We start from the raw sequence: 23,828 nt of genomic DNA on the forward strand, positions 1-23,828 counted from the left end.
GTGGCAACATTGAAATATGAAAGTATCTATCTTTTATGTCCAATGTTACCATGAAATCCTATATTTTCAATAGTGGGATGACTTCCTGCAGCGTTGTCATACTGAATTTTTGAGGTTTGACATAGTGTTTGCAGGAACAAGGAAGTACATTGAATAAATACCTTGATTTTGTTCCATGAAGGGCACCAGCTTGATGGCTCCTTTATGTAATAGGATTTGGCAAAAGCTTGATGGCTCCTTTCCTTAATAGGATTTGGATAGCCTCCTCAAGGATGTGGAGGTGTTTGAAAGACATTCGTCTTACATGTGGTGGGTGGTGGTAAGGTATTTCGAGGAACTCCACTGAGTATCCGTTGGCCACATTATCGAGGACCAAGCGGTCTGATGTTATTCCCTCCCATTGCTTGGCAAAGAGTGTTATGCGACCACCGACTTGGGAGGCATGCGAGGGAACGTGGATCAGCATATCATTTGGAGGCAGGAGCTGCTGCGGCCCTAGAGGCACTAGCTCTGCCTCGTCCTTTCCCGTGGCAAAATCCACGCTGCTGGTACTGGTAGGGTGATAACATGCGGGCTGTAAAAGGAGGCACCAGACGTGCTTGCTCCGGCTTGCCCTTGTTTTCCTGAGCTTTGCGCCTGAAAGTTATGGCGTGTGTTAAATGCTCACCAAGGAATGAAGGGCTTGTTGGAGATCTGACCAAGGGTCTTGATTGCCTCATTCGCCTTTTTTGCCGTCTCCAGCTGGTCGTCGACAGCTTTGCCAAAGAGGATACCCTCCTCGATGGGCATGTTGATTAAGGCTGCCTGTGTCTCTGGCTTAAATCCTGAGTCTCTGAGCTGGGAATGTCTTTTTAAGAGAGTACCCTCTGCAATAACCCTTCTGGAAGTGTTTGTGGAATCCATGACATTTTAAGGATGTTTTGGGAAACCGGTTTGCCTTCGGTGGTGATCTCGAGATGGTGGGAGCGAGCTGGTTCCGGTACAGAGTCCAGATGCCGAGAGACCTCATCCCACTGGGTGCTGCTGTAGCTGGCAAGCAAGTTGGTATTGTTTGCTATCCTGGTGAGCTACGCAGCAGAGGTCGCAATATGCTTTTCCAGCATATAAAGTCTCTTGCACTCCATCAGCTCTCTTTCTGGTAGTGGTCACCACCAGAGAATCAGGATTGACGTGACCCCTAATGTAGAGGCCACCCATGGGTTAACCGCTTTATTAAGGGAGTAGACTGGGACGGAGCGACTCTTTATGATGGACTCTAGGAGAGGGATAGCCTGGCTAACAGGCTTCTCGTTTTGAATAATTTCAACGAAGTTGGTCCCTGCAGGATTGGATTCCTCAGTGTGATGGCAAAATGGTGAGCAGGCTTTTTCAGCAGCTCATTGTAGGTCTGCAATAGGAGACGAGTGACCGCCCTCAACTACGGAAAGGTCAACAGGGTCGACAAAGATGTCTGGGTCATACTGGTCTTAAAAGTAGGCATCCTCATATGCCTGGCCGGGAGTCATCGTGGACATCCATCCACATATCCTGGTCAGCCTATGTGGACTGCATGTCCTCCTGAAGAGATCCCTGTGAAGGCTCCTCGGGCGGCATGGCTGGGGCCAGGAGAGAAGGTGTTGTCGACACTGGGGGAGGTATAGGAGCCTACTCAGCAGGCCTTGGGCAGCTTACTCATGAAGTCACAAAGAACGCATTTTTGCCCATGGTGTCCTCAAACTGTCATTGGGTCCAGGAGGGCAGTAGACAAGATGGATCTTGGCGGCTCTGGGGTGACCTCGGGGGTCACAAGAGAGGATTCCACTGGACAATCCTTTCAGGGGTGTCCTCAGGCTCCCGAGGACGCTTCTTGTGGAAGACGGAAGACAAAGGTGAGGACTCCTCATAACTTCCAGAGGGGCGAAAGGCCTGTTTGCCTTGAACAGAATGCTCTTTGTGTTTTTCTGGCTGAAAATGTGATTTGTGCTTTTTCAGCTGCTGTTTCGCTGTTTCGCCTCAGCCATCAAGCAGTGTTTGTGAGCGCTCTTCGTCGGAGTGTCTGCATGTTCACCTTGTGGTAAGCGCATAGGCAGACCCACAGCAGGCGCGGTTGGTCAGTGGGCCAGGAGGCGTCAACTGACGGAGTGCAGCCCTACGCCGACAGACCTGTCGAGGGACGGTAAGGGGGAATGTGTTTTTGGGCAGTGTGTGCATGTACGTCAGCGTCGCAAGAGGCCTTCCTCATAGCAGCACACTGCGACTGCCTTTCAAGGCTGGGGACAGGTGTGCAGGAACTAGATTGTTCCACGGTAGTGTCCTCGAGCTCTGAATCGGAGTCTCGGCTGCCTTCACTAGATGTTGGCCTATGCAAGGCATGTGATTCTAAGCAGATACAAAAAAGCTTCAGAAATATATTATATATCTCACAATGGCGCAAATTTATACATTATATATATATATATATATATATATATATATATATATATATATACACACATTTGCACCATTGTGAGAGAATGAAGCCTGCAGGCAGTTAAGCCGCAGCACGTAAGGTCAGAGACAGGACAGATCACATTGTGAGAACAGGAAGGGCACGCAAGTAATCTTTCCAACAAATGAGTTGCAAAATGAACTGATGGTAAGCAGTTCACAATGGCGAGGGCAGATAGATGTTGTCAACCGCTCAAGTAAATAGGAAGAGAGTTAAAAGTTATAGTTTTATGAGTCACACTGTCACATCTCACATAACGATTGGTCAAAATTTCTGTAACTGTTCACTCCACATCTACTCCTCCTGGAGCCACCAATAGCAAATTAATTCTGACTTATATATGTTTCAAAAGATACTGACCAATGGAAGCGCATGAGAATGGACATTATTTCACTGTGCATGAGCAGGTCACCTCCATCACGTGATTAGAATAGGCCAATAAAGTTAGAAAATGTATGGAAGCACCTATACAGTTGATGACACCAGCAAATTAACAGTGAAGACGTTTGTAACATTTAATTTCCTTTCTGTAAATTGCTATATAACCAACTATTTTCACTATTCGAATTTGAATGTCTGTTAGATGTTTCCCTGCCTTGGCAGTTATATTACATTTTTGCTTTTCTAATATCTCGTTCATCGCATGTTTTGGCTGTTTGGATTGATTTGTATGGCTGCAAAAGGGACTCACAAAGCGCTAGTGGATTCAGCAACTCCACCCTCTGCTCTGAAGTCTGAAAAGGCCTTTCACTGTGTTAAAGAGGTCACCTAAGAACGTTATCCTTTGTGTTGGCTCAGACCTGGACTCTAATGATGTATCCGGTCAATTGCAGTACACATGGCCTCTGTTTGCGCACTAATTGGAAGCAAAGAAAAATAGGCATTCATGCAGATACGGATAACTGCACAGCAGACCTCTGCAGATGTGCCAGCACTGGAGCAAGACACTTGGTGGAGATCATGGGCACCTATCTCAGAACCTTGGAGAGGTAGTAAACTCTAAAAAACTCAAACTTCAGGCATTGTCAATATTTCCGAAAGATTGGCAGATGGAATATGAGTCCTTCAGTTCCAAGGTGCAAAGGAAGTCCCCTTTTGGACCAGTGGAATCACGTACTGCAATGTCACGATATTGAACGTTTTCCTGAGGTCATGTTTTTTCAGGTCATGGAAGTCTATAACAGGCCAGCGCCCTTTTTCGAAAGAGGAATGGTCTAGAGAAGACTCCATGCAAACTCTGCCCTTCAGGGACCAACTTGATGGCATTCTTTAGTAACATCAGCTCTCCCTCCAACTTCAGTTGTGTCTCGTGTTCTCAGAGCACCCCTCTGCCAAGAGTTGGCATACTCGGAGGTTTTTGTTTGAATTTCAGAATGTGTCCATTATATCTTGTCCCCATTTGTCAGATGTTATTTGCTCCAACAATGACAAGCAGCTTGCAAGCCTTCTCCACCCCCGACTGGGGCGCTCTGGGTGAGAGCAGTGGAAAGCCAGCCTTGCTTGAAGGGCTTGGGCGTGGTCTCCTTTCCCACTTACCCGATCTTCGGGCCGTATGAGGCAATAGAAAGAAACTCTGCCCCTCTGGCCAGGTGATGCTCTCAATTAGCCATAGATGGCTGGTGCCAGTGAGTGCCTCAACCTTTTGATGAGGTTGCAGACAATGAAGGGCATCTAGAAGACAGTATCACATCTGCTCTGGTCAGCTCAGTCTTATAAGACATGAGGCCAACATCAGTGCTTTTGCAAAATAGATGCATTCCACCAAATAGGAGCTCCATTGATTTTTGTTTGTATTTTCAGCCTAACGCCTGTTGACTTCAACCAGGATTAGTTCCTTAGAACCCACTGCTGGTACTGCCTCAAAATATGGCATGCACCAAATCCAAAGGGGACTGCACAATGTTGGCTATGGTCAAGGCTCATCGTGGAATAGTTTTTCTGCTAGCTGCTGCTTATTTTCCAGAAGGAACTTTACCAGCGAGTGTGCCATGTCCCACAATTCTCTCTTAGCAGGTGAGGATGCCCTTACGATCAGGGACACAGACTGGATGACCCCTCCCTTCATTGTGCCCAACTTTTGCGTCTTCTTTTCAATGGGCAGAATGGATGAAAACCCAGGAGTTGCTGTCTTATACTTCATGACCATCACCACACTAAAATCCGGCAAATCAGGCTCTGGCGTGGCTGACCTCTTTCCTCTCCAACCGACCCTGCCAGGTCCAACTCGGGTCCTTCCTCTCTGATATCTTTTTCTCTTCCTGTGGTGTCCCCCAGGGATCCAACCTCTCTTCCTGGCTGTTCAACCAATACCTGGCACTCCTTGCCCACCGCATCGCCGCTAAATCAGGCTCTGGCGTGGCTGACCTCTTTCCTCTCCAACCGACCCTGCCAGGTCCAACTCGGGTCCTTCCTCTCTGATATCTTTTTCTCTTCCTGTGGTGTCCCCCAGGGATCCAACCTCTCTTCCTGGCTGTTCAACCAATACCTGGCACTCCTTGCCCACCGCATCGCCGCTCTCTGTCCCAACTTTCAGTGCTATGCGGATGATACCCAGCTCATTTTCAGGCTACCCTCGGCCTCCTCCTCCTCTCCTTCCCTCATCTCTGACTGTCTGTCTGCTATCCAGGAGTGGTGTGCCGCCAATGACCTCTGCCTTAATGCAAACAAGACTGAGATTTTACTCATTGGCACACTCACTCCATCCTTCTCTGAAGCTCTCTGGCCGGCCTCTCTTGTCCCTCTTCCTGGGCCAACCTGCAAGGCTAAAAACCTCGGGGTCATCTTCGACTCCACTCTCTACTTCTCTCCTCACATCTCGGATGTCTCTAAGAAGTCACGCTACCATCTGCACCTCCTCATAGGTATTCTTCTTTTCCTCTCCTTCCCCCAGAAGCTCACTGTCTTCAGAGTCCTGGTTCTCTCTAGGCTGGACTATTGCAACAGCCTCTATCTAAATCTGCCTGCCTCTACTCTCCGCCCTCTGGAACTTATCCAGAACAGGACTGCGAGACTTGTCCTTGGCCTCAAGCCCAGGGATCGTATTTCTCCAGGACTGAAATCTCTGCACTGGCTCCCAGTGGCTGAAAGGATTAAGTTCAAAACCCTCTGCATTGTCCACAAGGCCTTCTGGGGCCTGGGGCATCTATACCTTCAACTCTCTCTTCCCAAATATCTTCCTTCTCGAGCTCTTCACTCATCCACCTCCAACTCCCTCAGGGTCAGTCTCTTCTCCAAGCAACGAGTTGGTGGTAGATCTCTCGCCTCGGCTGGGGCCTCCCTCTGGAACAGCTTTTCTGCCTCCCTGAAATTTGAGGAGAACCATCTCCGGTTCCGGAAGCACCTCAAAACCTTCCTCTTTACTTCTGCTTTCTCTCCCCCTCTCACCTGCTGAATTCCTGGCTAAAACTGCACTGGCTACATGGCCACCCTTTGTGACCTTGGGCACAGGCCCCGCCATTTGCACACCTGCACTGCCTCCCTGGCAACCCCCCACCTGGGGACTGTATTCTGTATCCCTACAGTCCCCAACCAGCACTTATGTCCGCTCTTACCTTGCACTTGCCACCATCCTGCCGTTTATTTATCTTATTTATTCTACTATCCCATGTACTGCACTTTCCCCTCTCCCATGTACTTCACTTTCCCCTCTCCCTTCCCCCTCGCACTTTTTCCTTTCTCCCTTCCCCTGCACTTGCGTGATCTGAATGACACCTCACCTAGTAAGATTGTTGTCTGTCTTCCCTCTGTTCCCCCTCCCTTGCCTCGTCGCGGCTCGAAACACTTGTGTATAAGTGCGTTATAAATGCCATATCATATCATTATCATATCATTATCAAAGGTTGATTTCCAAAGCACACCAGGGCCAAGACTGGTACCTTGTACTTTTTGCCCCTTGACTGGCAATTGGTGAACTTGATGCCAATTTAGAATGTGGGCTAACAACACTGGGTGTTCCACAATGGCTTGGCATGAGCTCCTCAATGAGCAGTAGTCTGTTGGACAGGATGAGTGAGTAAACACAAATAATTAGCACCCTGACAGCTAGTTCCCCTGGCCACCATCTTCCCCCCACCCTCTGTCCCCCTTTTTTTGCATCCAATTCCCACCTCCTTCCCCAACCGCACTTACCTGCGTGTCACGGCGGCACAGGACGCCATCGCAGAAGCTGCTATGGCCTCTATGGAAAGGGGCGCAGGGACTCTGTATGGAGCACTGCCTTCCCTTTCCATGTCGGCCATCTTAAGACAGTATTTTCAGTTAGTGAACGGGACACATTAGGCATCCCGCTCAATGACTGAAAATACTTTATTTAAAGCATCCCAGGTTACCAATTTGGTAATCCGGGTGCTGATGGCCTTAAGCCTACGTTGCAAGGCCTTGAACGGGGGGCAACACCCCAGAGCCCTTGTTAATGGCCCTCGCTTCACTCAGGCTGTTAACTTGAGCTTCCGGGTTGTTACCCCTGTTCCAGCCCTTGGAACGGGGGCTTAACACCACATTAAAAGGTTCCCGGGGGTCTCCTGCCTAGGAATATTTTAAAGTATATGTAACTAGAAAAGACCCAATCCCGGTGTTTTTAACCAACTTACTTGTTTCGCAAATACTGGCAATCCAACAACTGAATCCTCCACCACTCTAGGTCACCAGAAGTGCACAGGAAAGTGAACACAAATGTACTTAGAGGGAGAGAGAGTTTTAAATGGCGTCTGGCCTTATCAAATTTTGTTCCAACCCCAAAAGCCTAAACTAAGCCCAGATGAGATCATTTCAGACAGCTGTAAGGACCTCATGGTGGCAACAAGTAAGACAGACACAGGTGATTACAGTTCAAGGGTGTTTATTGAACAATTAATGCTGTATGCAAGTTGGAAAAAGCCTAATCTAAGCCTAAATATAAGATGGGAGCCAGCGTCAACCATCAAATGAAAAATAAGGCAGACCTAGTGGGGTTGTGTCAAATAAAAGGGCCTATATTAAGAAACCTATCGCTAAACCTTACAACTAATATAAAAAGGGGTATGGGATAGTACTCTATTTTCTTGAGAAGTGTTCTCAAATAATATGTCAGAAAACGGTAGCCTGGGTCTCCCTTCCCCATGTTTTGTACAAGGGGTAAGGTTGGATCGTGGAGCACAGCACACTCTCGAGCTTTCCCAGCATGGGATGACAGTTTAGCTTTCAGCTATCAGGGCCGTCGATGGGCAAGTCTTGTTTCACGTGAAAGTCTCTTGCCTTCGAGGACCTGAGGTCTCCAACTAACAAAAACAAACGTTCCTTTAACAAACAAATGAAGTTCAGTTTCCAATGTTCGCTGGGTGATGGGTCACCCCTGGGTCCCCCTCTTCTGGGCGGTGACCCTTCATGTATCGTACTTTACAAATTATATTTCAGTTCCTTTCTCTATGAACTTTGGATGATCGCTTCACCCCTGGATCTCCATTGGTCGGACTTGAACCCTTCTCAAATCTCAGCCGGTCTGGCTCGGACCCTTCTCTTCTCTTTAGCGGGATTTCAGTTCCTATAGTTTCTCAATGTCTTTTCAAACAGTTCAAAGTGGATATCCCTCGGTCAGGTTTAACAATATTGTTTCTCTGGACTCTTGACTTCGTACCTCTCATTAGCATCACTCGGTCAGGTTCACTCTTGCTAACTTCACATTCACAATTACTTGTGGGATTCACCTCCCTTTCTTTCACATAGTTTGTAGATCAAAGTATTTCGATTGTACAGGAATTTTGCTTGACCCTCGTTATGACCACTTTGACCTATTCCGCTTGCCCTCCTTTGGCCTTCTGGTATTTCGCTCAGATGGGGATCGACCAGACTCTCATGAGTTAGCACCCACGTGGTGCTGGTTTCACTCGGCAGCTGGTCTCCCCTTAACACTTTTACACTTCTTTCACAGTTCACTTAACATGGTTCAAACTTGACACTTTGCGATTCTCAATCAACACAGCCCGGTTCTTATCGATTCGCACCTCGATTCACTGGCTGGGATGAACCACCGACTTTCCTTTTCATTGGACTCAAGGCCGGTATCACGGGCGAGGGAGATTCCCTTGCTCCTGCATATCAGCGTAGGCTTGGCCATGTACCGTTGACATCTGCTGCAAGACACTTGTGCTATTGTTCGCGACTTAGGCTCTCTTCCATGAAGGTTCTGTGGGCCTACGACGAAAAGGGCAAGGTCACTTCTCATCTCACCACCCTCTTGATTCCTGCCGCCTTCTCTTGAACTGCTGTGCCTGCTTAGCCGTCTCGTCGTGCTGTCTCCCGTGCTCGCCTTGCTCGTATTGTGCTCTCTTGCTCAACCTTGTATCCTTGTAAGGAAAAGGAAGGGCTGTCAGGTGTGTGTGTGTGATTTAATTCAATTGCCTGACTTTTCCTGATTCTCGTGTCGGGACATGTCAGGTAAACAGTAATTATTAAACCTCTGTGTTTTGTGTTGGGAACAAGTGTTCTTGTTGGAGAAAGAGGGTGGTAGAATTTCCAAACATCCTACAGGATAATATGGGTAAGGTTTGTGAAATGGATGAGAATGACTGGGATTAACAGAGGGGATTGTGGGAACAGTAGTGTTCTGTCATAGTGGACTGGGTGTTCGAAAAATGACAATCAGAGGGATGGAATTGGTAGGGTTTGTGGGGCAAACGGGAATAGCTGGCACTATGAAGTAAACCAGGTGGATGGGAAGGAAAATGACTGGGAGTATTCAGGAAAGAATGATCATAGGGACATGGAGAGGAATGTCCGGGTATGTTAGGGCAGCACGCAGGAAAAGAGGGATTCTGGGAGAGATCATTTTTGGATGTAACTGGGTGTTGGTTCGGTACGGTGGGATCATTGGATACGGGCAGGAGAGACTGAATGGAAGGGAATGTATGATAGTCTATAAAGATATTAAGGAGTTCGCCCTCCTCTCCTGCTCCCTGGCTTGTGCCATACCACCCCTCCCTTGGGTTATTCTCTCGGGTATAGCCCTGGGCTTCCACATCTCTTTGAGCCTTGTGCGCTCTTTCACCCCTGCAGTTGGGATCTGAGCAGATCAGTCCTTTGTTGGCCACCTGAGTAAGAGGCTCTCGAGGTTCACTATGTGAGATACCCTCAGGCATTTCACACAGCATTCCCTTATTTAAGTTCCGAGGTGCAGACCCACACAGGGAATGTAACCCTGAGGGAGGTGTTAAGTTATATAAACTGTGTGTTCTAGCCAGATAGTTTCACATTGTCACAGAAAAGGTTAAGGGTGAATAGCACAGTAGTGGGGACCCACATTGTGCTGGAAGTGAAGTCCAAAACAGAGCGACCACTTTGAGAGGCAGATGAGGGACTATGAAACAAAAAGACAAATTCCGAGAAAGAGATGCAAGTCATAATTTTCCACGCTACAGTCGCATACATACAGGCTGGCTTGTGAAGAAACGCAAGGAGAGGGCTTAAAGAAGTGCCATTGCATGCGAAATACGTGTCTGCTGTTTCTGAAAAATACTTCTAAACTTAAATAAATACCATACTCTTAAATAAATGAAACAATTGGATTTCGTTTTTTTGAACAAGGTTCATAGAATCCGAATCTGGGTTATGCATTTTCGACTTAAATAAATTTATTGAACAAGGATTAAGTGGTGACAAGCACACCTTATGATGGGACACCATGAAAAAACACACACACGCACACACGCCTAACCCAAGCAATAAGCAATTATCGACGAAGTGATTATAGAAACCCAGTAGACAACAGCTCAAACACAACCTAAAAATCTAGGACTAATACGAAATACCAGGTGTGTTGGGTCTCCACCAGTTTGCCAACATTTTTGATTTCTCACACTGTACTTTTCCATCGACAACCTGAACAGAATGGTGACATTTGGAGTTTCTAATGAAATGCCATCCACATATTGTGCACTGAGGAGACACTTTCTTCACAAATCTGCAAAACCGTAGTGATGCTGCTACATTCTTACCCTTAATACTAAAAGGACACTGGAGCATTCCCTAGCCAGGAATGTGTGGCAAGCGATTCGGTAACAAGTAGGGATTGTGACATTCGACAAACGAAATCGGATTGTGATTGAACCCTGGCAGAACTAGAGTCGAAAGCAAAAAGGGCACAATCGGGCCCAGCCAGTTGGGGGGGGCACAACTACTTTCCTAAGCTCCCCCGTTCATGACAAATGGAACAGAAAACTGTGCATCAATCAAAAAGCCATGCTGGGGTATTTCTTGATCGGCTCACCTGCTGTAATGTCATACTGCTTTCCCAAGATCCATACAGGCTCATTGGTGTCAGGAAAATCTTCTAGACTGTCGTAGGAGGCAGATAGCGAATTTCCACGCTTTGCAAACACAGAATGTAAACCTTAAAGAGTTCAAGAATAAAACAGTTTATTATTTCTCAAAAACGTAAGCGGGTAGTTAGTAATATTAGCAGATATATTTCTTGGGTTGGTGCATATTTTGCTTTCAAGCTGTCAAGTGCCATTGCTGCATATATTGTGCGTGTTAACTCCAGGGAGGAAGAGGGGCTTTCTTTTTGAGGGTGGCCTCATGTTGAAGTGCTTTAAGATTCTCTGCAAGTCAGGTGTCTGCAACTTTGAGCTCTCCGGATATTTTGGACTACAACTCCCATGGGCCCTAACAAGCATAGTGTTTGGCGAGAGATCATGTGAGACATAATCCAAAATACCTGGTGAGCCGCAGGTTAGCGCCCCCCCCCCCCGCCCACACTGTATTAACAAGACATCAAAGATGTACAATCTGGGTATCATGTTCGATTATGGACTACAAAAAGTAAAGACGTTGCCAATGGACATCAAGCCCTGCCAGTTCTGGTCTGGTAACTGGTAGAGACGGAGAGGGTACCAGTGCCGACGGGGACACTTGTGCCAGCTTTCCACAAGTATTGTATTGTATTGTATTGCTTATTTGATAATGCGCACAAAACCCAGGGGTAGCCGGGCGCAGCAGGTACAAGGTTACTTAAGCTTGGGTTGCATACAGAGTATAGACGAAAAACAACATAACAGTGCAGTAAGAACATATCATTACATGCCGTGTGGAAGAAAAAGAACTAGCATATTATAGTTTTGAGGGAGTGTACAGGTGTGGGTATAAGAACAGAATCATTTTAGACAACGGTATCGTGGTCATTGGGTGCCACGAGAGTTAGTTGTCGTTTGTCCAGAGCCAGTTTTTTACCTTGCATCTAAAATTGGAATAGGGTAAGTTGGCTCTCAGTGCAATGGGCAGTGCGTTCCAGGCCTGGGCAGCTTTGACAGGGAAGCTTGCTCCGCCCGCTTTGGAGCGTCTGAATCTAGGGGTTTCGAGCAGGTAGTGGTTAGTAGCCCTAGTATGGTGCCTGGATGATTTTCTAGTCAGTCTGGCTGAGATGTAGGGGGGAGCAGTGTTGTTGAGCCCTTTATGGGTAAGCGATAGTGTCTTGAGCAGGACTCTGTCGCTAATTTTGAGCCAGTGGTGGTCTTTCCTAGCGTTTGAAATATGTGCTTTGCGGGGTATGTCAAGGGCTGCTCTAAGAGCGTTGTTTTGAAGGATTTGCATTTTATTTATGATGGATTTGTTGGCACCTGCATAGAGGGCATTGCAATAGTCCAGTTTGGATATGACTAATGCATTGGCAAGCATGATGCAGTTGGTTTTAGAGAGGTAAGGTCTACAGGTCCTGATTAATTTGCAAGTGTACGCTGTAGAGGATGCCAGGGTGTTAACTTGTTTTTTAAGGGATAGAGTGGAATCGAGGTAAAAGCCCAGGGTTTTTACCTCGGTGGCCACCTTAATTGTGTTGCCATCTATGTTGAAATTACGATAGTTGGGACTCAGTTTTTTTAGGTTGGAGTCGGAACCCAGTATTAATATCTCAGTTTTGTCGTCATTTAGGCAGAGGCCGTGGGAGGCCATCCATGCCTGAATGAGGAGGTAGATTTTGTTTACTAGAGCTGTGTCTTCGACAAAGTTGCCTGATAGAGGTATGAGAATCTGCGTATCGTCCGCATAATTCGTGTAGGTTACCCCTAATTTGTCAAGTTTGTCGAAGAGAGGCTTAGTAAAAATATTGTACATAGTCAGGGAGACACATGAGCCTTGTGGGACACCACAAGTGATCTGGATTGGGTCCGCTGCCGCTACAGGGGAGAACACTCTCATCGAACGGTTGGCTAGGAAGGATTGTACCCATGCTATAGCTTCACTTGAGAAGTGAGCGGCAGACGCTAGATGGTTGCATAATACTGCGTGATCCACTAGGTCAAAGGCCGCTGACAGGTCAAGGAGGAGCAGCATAGCTGTATTACCTTTATCCTTCAGCTCGTCGATTTGTGTCTTGAGGTCAATGAGGGCTGTTTCGGTACCGTGCAGTGGTCTGAAGCCAGATTGCCGTGTATTGAACAGTTGGTGCGTCTCCAAATAGTTTTGGATTTGGAGGTAGGCTACTCTGTCAATGATTTTAAAGAGAAATGGGACCGTAGTAATAGGCCTGTAGTTAGTGGGGATAGCTGGGTCAAGCGTCTGTTTTTTGAGAAGGGGGAGAACCCAGGATCCTTTAAGGTTGGTGGGTACAGTGCTCGTGTTGAAGGAGCCATTAATAAGTTTCGAGATGAAGGGTGCTAGATCTCTAGCTGCATCCTTAATGATTTGCGCAGGGCAACTGTCGCCTTGGCAATTAGACGGTTTAAGGGACAGAGTGACCTTTTCAGTTTCCAATATAGAGATATTGGTAAACCTGAAGGGTGTACTGTTGTTTTGGGAGGGTGTGCTGGGTAACTCCTTCAATGGGGTGGTGTGAGGACCGTGAGGGCTCAAGGAGGCTTTTTTCTCAGCAATTTTAGATTGAAGGGTTATGATTTTATTTGCTAGAGCATTTTGGATGCTAGTGCACCAGGATTTGTCCTTGGGGACATTGTCTGTGGGGGCAATAGGGTTTTCCAGTTCACGAAGAATAGTGAAGAGCTCTTTGGAGTTAGAATTGGCTTTACTGATTCTATCATTGAATGAGTCTTTTTTCGTTTGAATAATTTCCTTTTTGTATTTTTTGGCAAAGTTAGCAAGTGTGGTTTTATTGTCGGCAGAGGGAGTATGCCTCCAAATAGCTTGGAGTTTGCGTTTTTGGATACGCATTTCTTTGAGGTGCGGGGTGAACCAGGAGTTAAGGTGAGTTTCACGTTTACTTTTATTGAGTTTGGTAGGGGCAATCAAGTCTAGAGCTTTGGTCATGGCGTTGTTAAATGATTCAACTAACTCACTAGGGTTGGAGTCATTAGGACTAGCTATGAGAGTTGGTAGGAGAAGTGGAAGTAGTTTTTCAGCTGTGATTTCTTTTTTACTTCTTGTTGGCATGGGGGGTGCTATTTTATTCTTATTAGGTTTGGGAGGTTTGATGTTGGCTGTGAAGCATATAAGATGATGGCCGGTCCATATTTGAGGTAGGATACTGGAGATGGTGATGTTGCAGTTGTGGTTGGCTATCCAGTCTAGCGTGCGGCCTTTTGTATGTGTAGGAGCTAGGACATTTTGGGCAATGTCGTGATTGGCTAGAATGGATTGGATTGCTTGGGCTTGTTTGTCTTCAACGTCATTAAAGCCTAGGTTAAAGTCGCCTAGTAGAAGGAGCTGAGTGGAGTCTTTAATGCAGTCAGTGAGGAGGCTGGATAGGTCTTCCTCAAAGTTGCCTAGTGGGCCTGGTGGTCTGTACACAAGAAGTATTGTAAGAGTGCTGTTGTTTGAGATGGGTATTTTAGCTAAGAGAAGTTTGCACGATGTGAAAGCTGGGTGTGGGGTGAGTCTGGCAGCTAGATGTGTTTTGGTTATGATGGCCAGGCCACCTCCTCTAGTGTTGGGTCGGTCGACTCTTAGGATATTGAAGTTGTCTGGTATGGCAGTCGAGAGGGCAGGACCAGCTGCATCATGGAGCCAGGTTTCAGTGACAGCAAGGATATCTAAATTGTCCATAGACAGTATATCTGCTATTTCGGTATTGTGTGCTATAAGGGACCTAGCATTAATAAGGGCTCCTGATAGTGTTGGATTTATCGTGTTATCTTTGGCAGTTCGGTGGTTGGGTCTCCTCTGTTTGTAGTATGGGTAATCAAGTGGTTGAGGACGATTTATCGTCGCAAGGTCTAGGAGGTTAGGATTAATGGTAGTGGAGGTGCGCGTGGGTACTGGTGGGTTGGTTCTCTTATTTTTGATGTCATAAAGTCGTGGGAGCCTAGCTCTAAGTCGCAGGTTTCTCTCTTGCAAGTTGCAGGGTGTAGAGTTGGTGAGGGCCATTATTATGGTGATGGTTAGGAGAGTCCAGGCTATGGTCCCACGTGAGTGTGAGAAGCAGGTAGTAGTGTACACATTGTGGGAGTGGCAAGATAGTGCTTGTATTTGGTAAGTCCGGTGGGAATTGGGGTGCAAATGTACTATCAGTCTAGGTTGGAAGATCCTGTTAGTATCTGTAAGGCGGATATGCTACAGCAAGGGTTCAGACTTGGGAAGTCCTAATCGTGGCTAGTAATGCCAATATAGTGGGGCATGGCACATAGAAGTTGACAAAGGCATAAGGCACAGCGCAATTTAAAGTGGGCTGAAAGCGACTATAAGGCACAACACAATTTAAAAGTGGTCTGAAAGCGACCATAAGGCACAACACAATTTAAGAGTGGTCTGAAAGCGACCATAAGGCACAACACAATTTAAGAGTGGTCTGAAGGCGACCATAAGGCACAACACAATTTAAAAGTGGTCTGAAAGCGACCATAGGGCACAACACAATTTAAGAGTGGTCTGAAAGCGACCATAGGGCACAACACAATTTAAAAGTGGCGAGTATACTCAGGCCACACAGCCATACATTAACAGTGCAACACGGTTGCAATAACGGTTGGGGTTGTATGCTGGTAGTGAGCTTCTTACCCTGAATAGGTGCCAGCATAATCAGGATGTTGTAGGTAGGTTCCAGAAGGAGCATGAGACCTGGCACTCGGCACTTTATGGATCCTGGACCGAAGGTACTTTTTATGGAGAATGGTGGCAATAGGTGCAGCAGGTGGATGTCTATGACGGAAGCAAGTCCCAATAGCAAGGTTCGATAGGGGCGAGCGCCTCGCGCCTGCCAGCGGCGAACAGGGGCAAACAGGGCAGCTTGGCCTTATAGTGGCCTTGTGGTGGCTGCCGGCTGTTCCGCCTGCCGGCGGAAGTTCCTGGTAATGTGGAGCAGGGACGCGTTGCCTAGCAACGAAGTCGAGGCCGAGCCTCGCTTTCATCCCGCATCGCGCCCGACATTTTGTTTCTTTGTAATGTCGGCGCGTGCGGGTTGTGAGCCAAAAGGGTGGTAGGCCTGCAAGTGAGGCCCCTGCAGTGGTGGCAGGAAGGACCCAGGAGGGGTAAGATCTCCTACCCGCTCCGAAGTGCTGTGCACCTGCTGAAACATAACATCAGCGGCAACCTTGGAAAATAACGAACACATCAGACACTCCCAACAATCGGACATCTAACTGGTACAAAGTCTCTTGGCCAGTGCACTGCTGCCATTCTTGCTATCGGAGCACAAGCAGGACTAAGAGGCCAAACAATTAATTTAAGGCAGAGTCAATAACATGACTACTACTAATTAACAACACACAATCAATAACGCCTTTTTGAAATTCTAACACTTGCCACGTTATGCTTTTTATCATCTCTACATCTAGACGAAGACGAAGCTTAATTCTAAAGTCTAAAATTGTAACTATGCTAATGCTCCCCTTCATTATTGCGAAAATAAAAACTACAATTCGTTTTTTTAGCCAGCAATGGAATATTCTCAGCAGAGATGCCCTACTTAATAGTAGTGCACAACTAAAAGCCGATGGCTGCGAGGCTGAGAGAATCCTAACCCTCTGGCAGTTTCTCTGTGCAACCCTGCAAGCCCGTCACACCGTTACAGAATGGCCACCCTAATGCAGCTCACCTGCAGGGCCCAGTGGCAACCCTGCAAGCCCGTCACACCGTTACAGAATGGCCACCCTAATGCAGCTCACCTGCAGGGCCCAGTGGCAACCCTCCAAGCCCGTCACACCGTTACAGAATGGCCACCCTAATGCAGCTCACCTGCAGGGCCCAGTGGCAACCCTGCAAGCCCGTCACACCGTTACAGAATGGCCACCCTAATGCAGCTCAACTGCAGGGCCCAGTGGCAACCGTGCAAGCCCGTCACACCGTTACAGAATGGCCACCCTAATGCAGCTCACCTGCAGGGCCCAGTGGCAACCGTGCAAGCCCGTCACACCGTTACAGAATGGCCACCCTAATGCAGCTCACCTGCAGGGCCCAGTGGCAACCGTGCAAGCCCGTCACACCGTTACAGAATGGCCACCCTAATGCAGCTCACCTGCAGGGCCCAGTGGCAACCGTGCAAGCCCGTCACACCGTTACAGAATGGCCACCCTAATGCAGCTCACCTGCAGGGCCCAGTGGCAACCGTGCAAGCCCGTCACACCGTTACAGAATGGCCACCCTAATGCAGCTCACCTGCAGGGCCCAGTGGCAACCGTGCAAGTTCGGCAACTCCATTTTCAACCAAGGCCTTTCATTTTAAAGACAAACTATCATGTTGCATAAAATCAATTCAGCAGTTTTTTTCTTGCCATCTTCTGCAGACAAACGTAGAACACCTCAAGCACCCATGGTCTAATCAGTTTTCTTAAACACATAATGCATATTAACATATACAATAACTTTTCCCATGTATTAGAAGAAGCACTTCTAGAGTGAATTGGAATTGGCTCTCTCTAGTGATGTATCTCTGCTGATTGAATGCCGGGGGTCGGTAGGAAGAGGAACAGGGAAAGGGGGGGCGGATTAGCAGGAGGGTTAGGGTCCGCATTGCAGGAGGGTTAGGGTCCGGCATTGCAGGAGTGAGGGTCCAGCATTGCAGGAGTCTCCACCCCTGGAGAAAGGAGCAGGGAGGAGGTGCCAGAGGAGAGGGGCCTACGGGCGTGACCCCTGCACGAGAGGAGTAATTGGGGGGAGGAAATGAACATGATAAATGGTTGCAGTGAAAAAAAGGACCCGCAATAAAAGCAGATTCGATGAACCCAGACCAGATCCAAACCATTGAGGTGTGAAACATAGCGACCAGAAAACAGACTTCAGATGGGTAAATATGTCTTCTTGGTCTATTGCAGGAGCTGTGCAGTATCACTGTTATGAGAGGGGGACCGGCTCAGATGTGAGGCGAGGAAGACCCCGAAGAGAAAGGGACACAGATATGCTGCACATCCCATGCACTTGTCAAAAAATATGTTGCAACAGGGGATCAGAACGTGCTGACCTGGGATACACACATGATCCCCTCTGAGCATCCCTGTCTGCAAATCCACAGATCCAGGAAGCGGGTGTCTTGACTCGGAGGACAGAGAGATCAAAAAAGCCCAAACACAAACATCTTCTTAATCATGATCTATTTTACAAATAAACAATGCTGTTTCTCATGAAATTGACCAGTGTTCCCTTCTCTGTAAGAATGGCATAGCATGAAATGTTTCTGGGATTTAAGGTAAAGCCAACAACAAAATAAGGAGCTCCTTCCTTAAATCTCTTATCAAACTCCAGTCTGCTCAACTCCCACAGTCTTAATATTGATAGGAAAAGGTGTGCAAGCACTAGGCAAAAATTAAAGAGTTTGGTCAGAAGGCCTCATAATTTACTTGGCTTGTTGGGGGTGCCCTTCATCAGAGTCCAGAGCTCTAGTCTCTTTTCCTTCATCTTCCCGCTTTGGTGGCTCTTCTTGAGTAGCTCTGAGTATATGGGGAAGGACATGTCCCTCAGTCTCCGGAGTGGTACTCGTTAGTTGGATTCAGGCTGATGGTGGAGTTGTTCTTTCTGCTGGACATTAGGGCAGAGAAGATCAGCTGAGACCATTGCCCTGGGCTCCTCCTTAGTCCTTAGTCACCTAAATTCTGTTCCACCAACAGCCCACCCCCTTAGACTCACCTCCTTGATAACTTGCTGTGTGCTCATTCATCCCTTCATCTTCTTTTATTGTTTTTTGCGCTTTTCAAAACACTATGGTTATCATAAGGATGCAATTTTTAAATGTTGTATGGAGCTTTTGGAGAAAATGTGGGGCAAAGGGCTTTCTTATGCCAAAAGTGCTTTCAAAAATATGAATCATTTCTAGGCAACCTCCTATTCCCCCCTCTTCTATTGTTCCGACCACTAGCTAAACTTGCACTTTATTGATCCTCGGCCATGGCTCTATACCTCCACCCTTCCCAGGGACACCTGATTTGAGCGGGGAGTTCCCCTCTTCTTTTAATTTTTTTAATTTTTTTATTTGGTTTATTCAAACCTTTAAAAAAGAGAGGAACAGAAAACAAGATAAATCTTGTTACACTCAAACACTTCACGTCTTCTGTTACAACTAACACCCAAAAAAAATTAATTTCACTTTTCCACAGAGAGCATACATAGATGACTAAATACTAAGTCTTGTTAGTTGGCCTCAAGACGTTCCTTCAAGGCTTGCAAGAATACAACCAGTGCAAACATCTGTTTTCTGTCTGCCCCGTCAAACATGGCTTGCCATCAGCGTTCAGTGTTTGCTACTTATTAATCACTGGAACCAAGATTTGTGTTCTCAGATTCCGTAACTTTGGACAGAACAGCGTTAGATGTTTCAGTGTCTCCCTATATAGGTTACAGAAGCGACACATCGGGTCCAGTCGGCATGTTGAACCCATATACCTAGGCGTTCTTTGGTTGCCAGCACATTAAGCCTAAACTGCATATACAGAGATCTTGATTTTTGCTCAGGAAATCGGGATAAGTAGGCTTGCAGCTCACCATAGGCTCTTGCTTCGCTAGGGACCTTATTCATCGGTCTTGATTTTCACCTTGAGTCTCATGTTTCGTGCCAATCAGATGTCCATAGCTTTTTTTGGCCAAGTCCGAGTTATCTATGAGTGTTCTTAGGGCAATATCATGTTCTTTCAGGACTTCAAGACATTGCTCGTTCCACATTGATATCACGGTATACACTTTGTCTTTGCCAGGGTTGTGTAGTATTTGTACTTGAGGTACTGGTATTGTTACCATCGTTTTCCTGAATAAGTTTATTAAGTTCCAGCATACTCTTGCATGGATTGAGATAAGACCCAATTCGTAGCGTATGCAAACAGTCGATAAGACCCCTTACCCAGAAGATGTTTTCCAGCGTGTTCCACAAGTCATGAGCACCCAAAGGCATTTTCTGCACCGTAGATTAAGGCAGGCACTGCCTTTTGTTGGTAAAATGCAATAGTTGGCCTTAGAACATTTTCCATATTGCTTGTTTATCATGGAAGCTTGACATGCCAGCTGCCGACACTTACTCTTCGGGGTTTCCATCCATGGGGCATCATTTCTGTTGGTACTAATCCTCATACCTAAATAGTTTGTATTTCTTATGATCTTCAGGTTTTCCTTTTCAAGGTGCCATACATATTTGTTTCGCTTATTGCTTTTACCCATCAACTTTTCGAAGATCATTGATTCACACTTTTGTTTATTGATGTGTAGACCATTATTTGCTACATAGCTTTCAAGGATGTTGGGTTTACGCCGTAACCCAGTGGGGGTCATATCCAATAGAATTACGTCATCAGCGTAAACAAGCCAACTAATAGGGGATCCGTGAATCGTAGGTGGAAATGTGGAGGCTTCGTTAAAACCATCGCCAACGTCAGATAAGAACAGGTTGAAGATGATGGCGGCCAAAGGGCATCCCTGTTTGATACCCTTGAATGTGCAGATTGGAGCAGATAGCGGGCCTTTAGAGTCCAGACTGATCTTGATGGTAGTGTCAGTATGGAGTTCTCGAATATCTTCCACGAGACTCGGAGGACAGTTCCACATGCTTCATTTTTTCCACAGCAGGTCTCAGTTTATGCTGTCAAAAGCATGACAAAAGTCTATGAGTGCCAAATAGACCTTAGTGTTAGTTCTTAGGGCTTCCATCTTGATAAGATTCAGCAATAGTACATTTAGGCCACAACCCACACCCTTTACAAACCCTGCTTGTCTCGGGTCCATGTGGTTACTTTCAATGGACCATTTTAGCAGTTTTTGTTGCAGGAGAGTTGTGTAGACTTTGCCTAAAATGTCGAGAAGGGCAATTGGTCTATAGTGGTTAGGGTTGGCCCTGTCCCCTTTTTGAAAATCGGAACAATAATCGCATTTTTCCACGATTTTGGGATGGTACGCCTGATGACAATTCATTCTAAAAGGGCCACACAAAAATCTGCCCATATCTCCGATTACGCTTGAGGTTATAATAAGTCAGCCCATGCGGGCCGGGCGCTCTTGAGGCACGTACTTTACTGATTGCAGTTAGGATGTCGTGTCTTTCAAATACCAAGCCCCAGTGATTAAGTATTGGTAGTTTCCATTCACCAATCTTGCCATTCTTACTAAACAAGGCAGTGTAGAACAAGACCCACGATGTTTCAGGAACCACGTTAGCCTGTAAGGCATGTTGTGATGCAAACTTGTTGTTAATGAGCCTCCAATACTCTGATGAGGTTTTGTTTTCCATTTTTGTCATCATAAGCTCAGAGTCGTTTTGTAGCATGATAGCCTTATGAGCCTTAATCCAATTTTTGTATATTTGTTTAACGACTCTTTTCATGGCACAAACAGTGACGTTGTCGGTTCCACAAAGGTTTCTTATGTCACGACGCATTGATCTTTTTCTCTGTTGAATATCAAGATCGAATTTGTGTTTAGGGACAAATTCACGATGTTGAAGACCCTGTTTCCGTTCCATAAATTGAGTTAACAGGTGTTGATACTCAGTCGTGTTTGGTTCTTGATAGAAACTATGTATGATGCAATTTACCTCATCTTCTTGGAAGTTTAGTCATATCCTAGTGGCTCCGATGCTCACAGCGTAAGGCCATTCTGGTTTTTCCTGTTTCCTGGCGAAGTTAAATCTTAACTTGACCATGTCATGATCACAATAAGTCATGGCTGTGACCTCCAAGCAAATTACCCTTGTATGAACAGACTCGGTTACAAAGACATAGTGAAGGACTGAGTTTTGCTCTAATCTTCTCCAAGTTGGACAGGCTGGGATATCTCCAGCTACATTCCCATTTAGCATAGACAACGTTCTTAGCTCCATTTCAAGGCACCATTGACAAGCCACCTGATCTTGAGCATAGGATCCATTCTTCTTGGTCCCCGTTTGTTTCTCATTGTTGACGCAATCAATGTTTAGATCGCCGCAGATTATTAGGTCTGTGGAAATTGCATCTTTTAATAGGTCGCCAATGGTGGCTGTTACTTGATCGATGAAGGGCATAGATCCTGCGGCCACATGGTTCTAATATAGGTTGACAATGTATATCGGAGCCACGTTACTCTTGTCTTTTCTCGATAATGTCACAGTTGACACTTGGATAAATGGAGTGATGTTAATGGATTTCACAATCCTAAACCCAGAGGTTTTCCTTACCGCAGTTATGAGCCCGGCCATAGGTCTTCCTTTTGCTTGTTTTATCACCGGGTTTAGTGCTATTTCAAAGCCTTCTGTTATCCAAGTTTCCTGTAGACAAAAGAAATTTAGGTCATCTGCCCAGGCTGTCTGAAAGAGGTGCATAAACCCTCTTGTATTCCAGGAACCTAAAATGCATGCAGCATTAGCCACCTCAGCCTGACATTATTGATCAACTTTAGCATTTACGGTTGTCGCAAGCCAGGACCAGTCGTTACTTTTATCAGAGGGGTTTGAGGACGGCTGAGTATTACTCAGGCTTGTCAAGGGACCTCCCGAACCTTCAATAGTTATCCTTATGAGTTCACCGGCCTGAGGTTTGAGTAGTGGTTCAATCTTCTGTGTGCTGACACCCAAAGATCCTATTATAGGAGTCTCAGCATCAACAATTCTGTTGAGACCTGCCTCTGTCATTTATGTTCCAGGCGGCATAGGCAGGGTTGAACTTTCGACAGGGCTCATGTTCTTAAGAATGCCCAAGCAACTGTCTGGGACTTTAGCGATGTCGAAGCCAAGAGACATCAACATGGGCCCAGCTTCTAACAAAATATCAGCTATTTCTTTTTAATTGTAGATGGAGAATCACTATATCATTTTTACTCTCATCGATAAATTCGACAGTTTTCAAATCCTCTGATTCTATCGCCCTGAGGCTCGGAACAAGATGACACATCCGTAGCATATTAGGGCGATTTAGAATTAGGTCGTCCGAGGTCTCAACTCGTTCCAGTATATGTCTGTGAATGTCTTGCGCTTTGAGAGAAGCTGGTGTCCTATTTTTGCAAATCTTGAATTGTAAACAATTACGCCCCATTTTAGACACATTTTTGTGGTCTTTTGTGGAGTCGAATTGAGTTAATCCAGACTTATAGATGGCCTTAAGAGTCATTCATGAAGCCATTTGGTCCGGTAGATGAAGGAAGACTAGAGGCCAAAAAGTTCACAGGATCGAATATTTTGTTCATCGGGTCCTTCACACCAGTTTTTGTGCATAAGAGCCGATGTTGAGCATCGAGCTGTGCCCGTTTTTCATCAAGAGTCATGAAGGTAGGACCTGTTTTACTTTTTCGTTTACTGCCACTACAACATGTTGAATCAACCGACAAGATCTTTGAACTTTGCTGGTAACCACATCACTCAGAACAATAACTGGAGCCGACTTCAGAGAATCAGCCTTTAGTACATTGGGGTCTGCAAGGACTAGTAAGTTGGGCTCAGAGGTGCCAGCGACTTCGTCGTCATACGTTGACATATTCATCAGGTCTACTGCACACTGCCGATACAGATATGTTCTGCCGCAGCGTCCAATGTCGATGGCTCAGGGACATCCAGAATTTGTTTTGTTTTTGCCATTTTCTCCTTCACAATAGTGCTGTTTATAGTTACATTAACGGTTTTTACATTGGGTAGAAATTTCCACTAATTATTTCCACGTCTCATTTTCTTTGCTGGTTGTTTTTTCACATTTTTTATTGATGCTCTTCATTTGCGACTTGGGGGATTTCTCCAAATTAGTGCCAGAGGGGCCCTTAAATATGGCAAACAACTCAGGTTGATTGCTTCCGTCGGCTGTTCCAGGTGCCAAACCTTCAAGAACAGGGGCCAGATGTTCGTTCACATCAGTTGAGGTAGATGCCTTTCGTGGGTTTTGTAAGGCTACATTTCCAGTAGATAGACTGTCCTTTAGCACCACAGACAAAGGAGTGTTCGGCACATTTCCTTGTAGGTTTGTATCATTTACTCAAGGTTGTGACAGTACACAGTCTTGAGTTTCCAGTACTGTGATGACAGTACATGCTTCCGCACAATTTTATTGTTGAAGCTGTGATACAAATCTTTAAGGTG

At 46.2% G+C, this 23,828-nt stretch overlaps 1 protein-coding gene across 1 annotated transcript in view; it reads right to left on the bottom strand.

Moving 5' to 3' along the window:
* ATG4A (autophagy related 4A cysteine peptidase) overlaps window positions 1-23,828 on the bottom strand; it is a 551,858-nt gene that overhangs the window by 460,739 nt on the left and 67,291 nt on the right. Inside the window, exon 2 of the mRNA XM_069612630.1 lies at window positions 10,707-10,829. Coding sequence (XP_069468731.1) covers window positions 10,707-10,829 — 123 coding nt within the window. The remainder of the gene's footprint in view (window positions 1-10,706; window positions 10,830-23,828) is intronic.

The sequence above is a fragment of the Ambystoma mexicanum genome, chromosome 5p, assembly GCF_040938575.1.
Source record: "Ambystoma mexicanum isolate Mex_15411 chromosome 5p, UKY_AmexF1_1, whole genome shotgun sequence".
In the NCBI taxonomy this organism is placed as follows: domain Eukaryota; kingdom Metazoa; phylum Chordata; class Amphibia; order Caudata; family Ambystomatidae; genus Ambystoma; species Ambystoma mexicanum.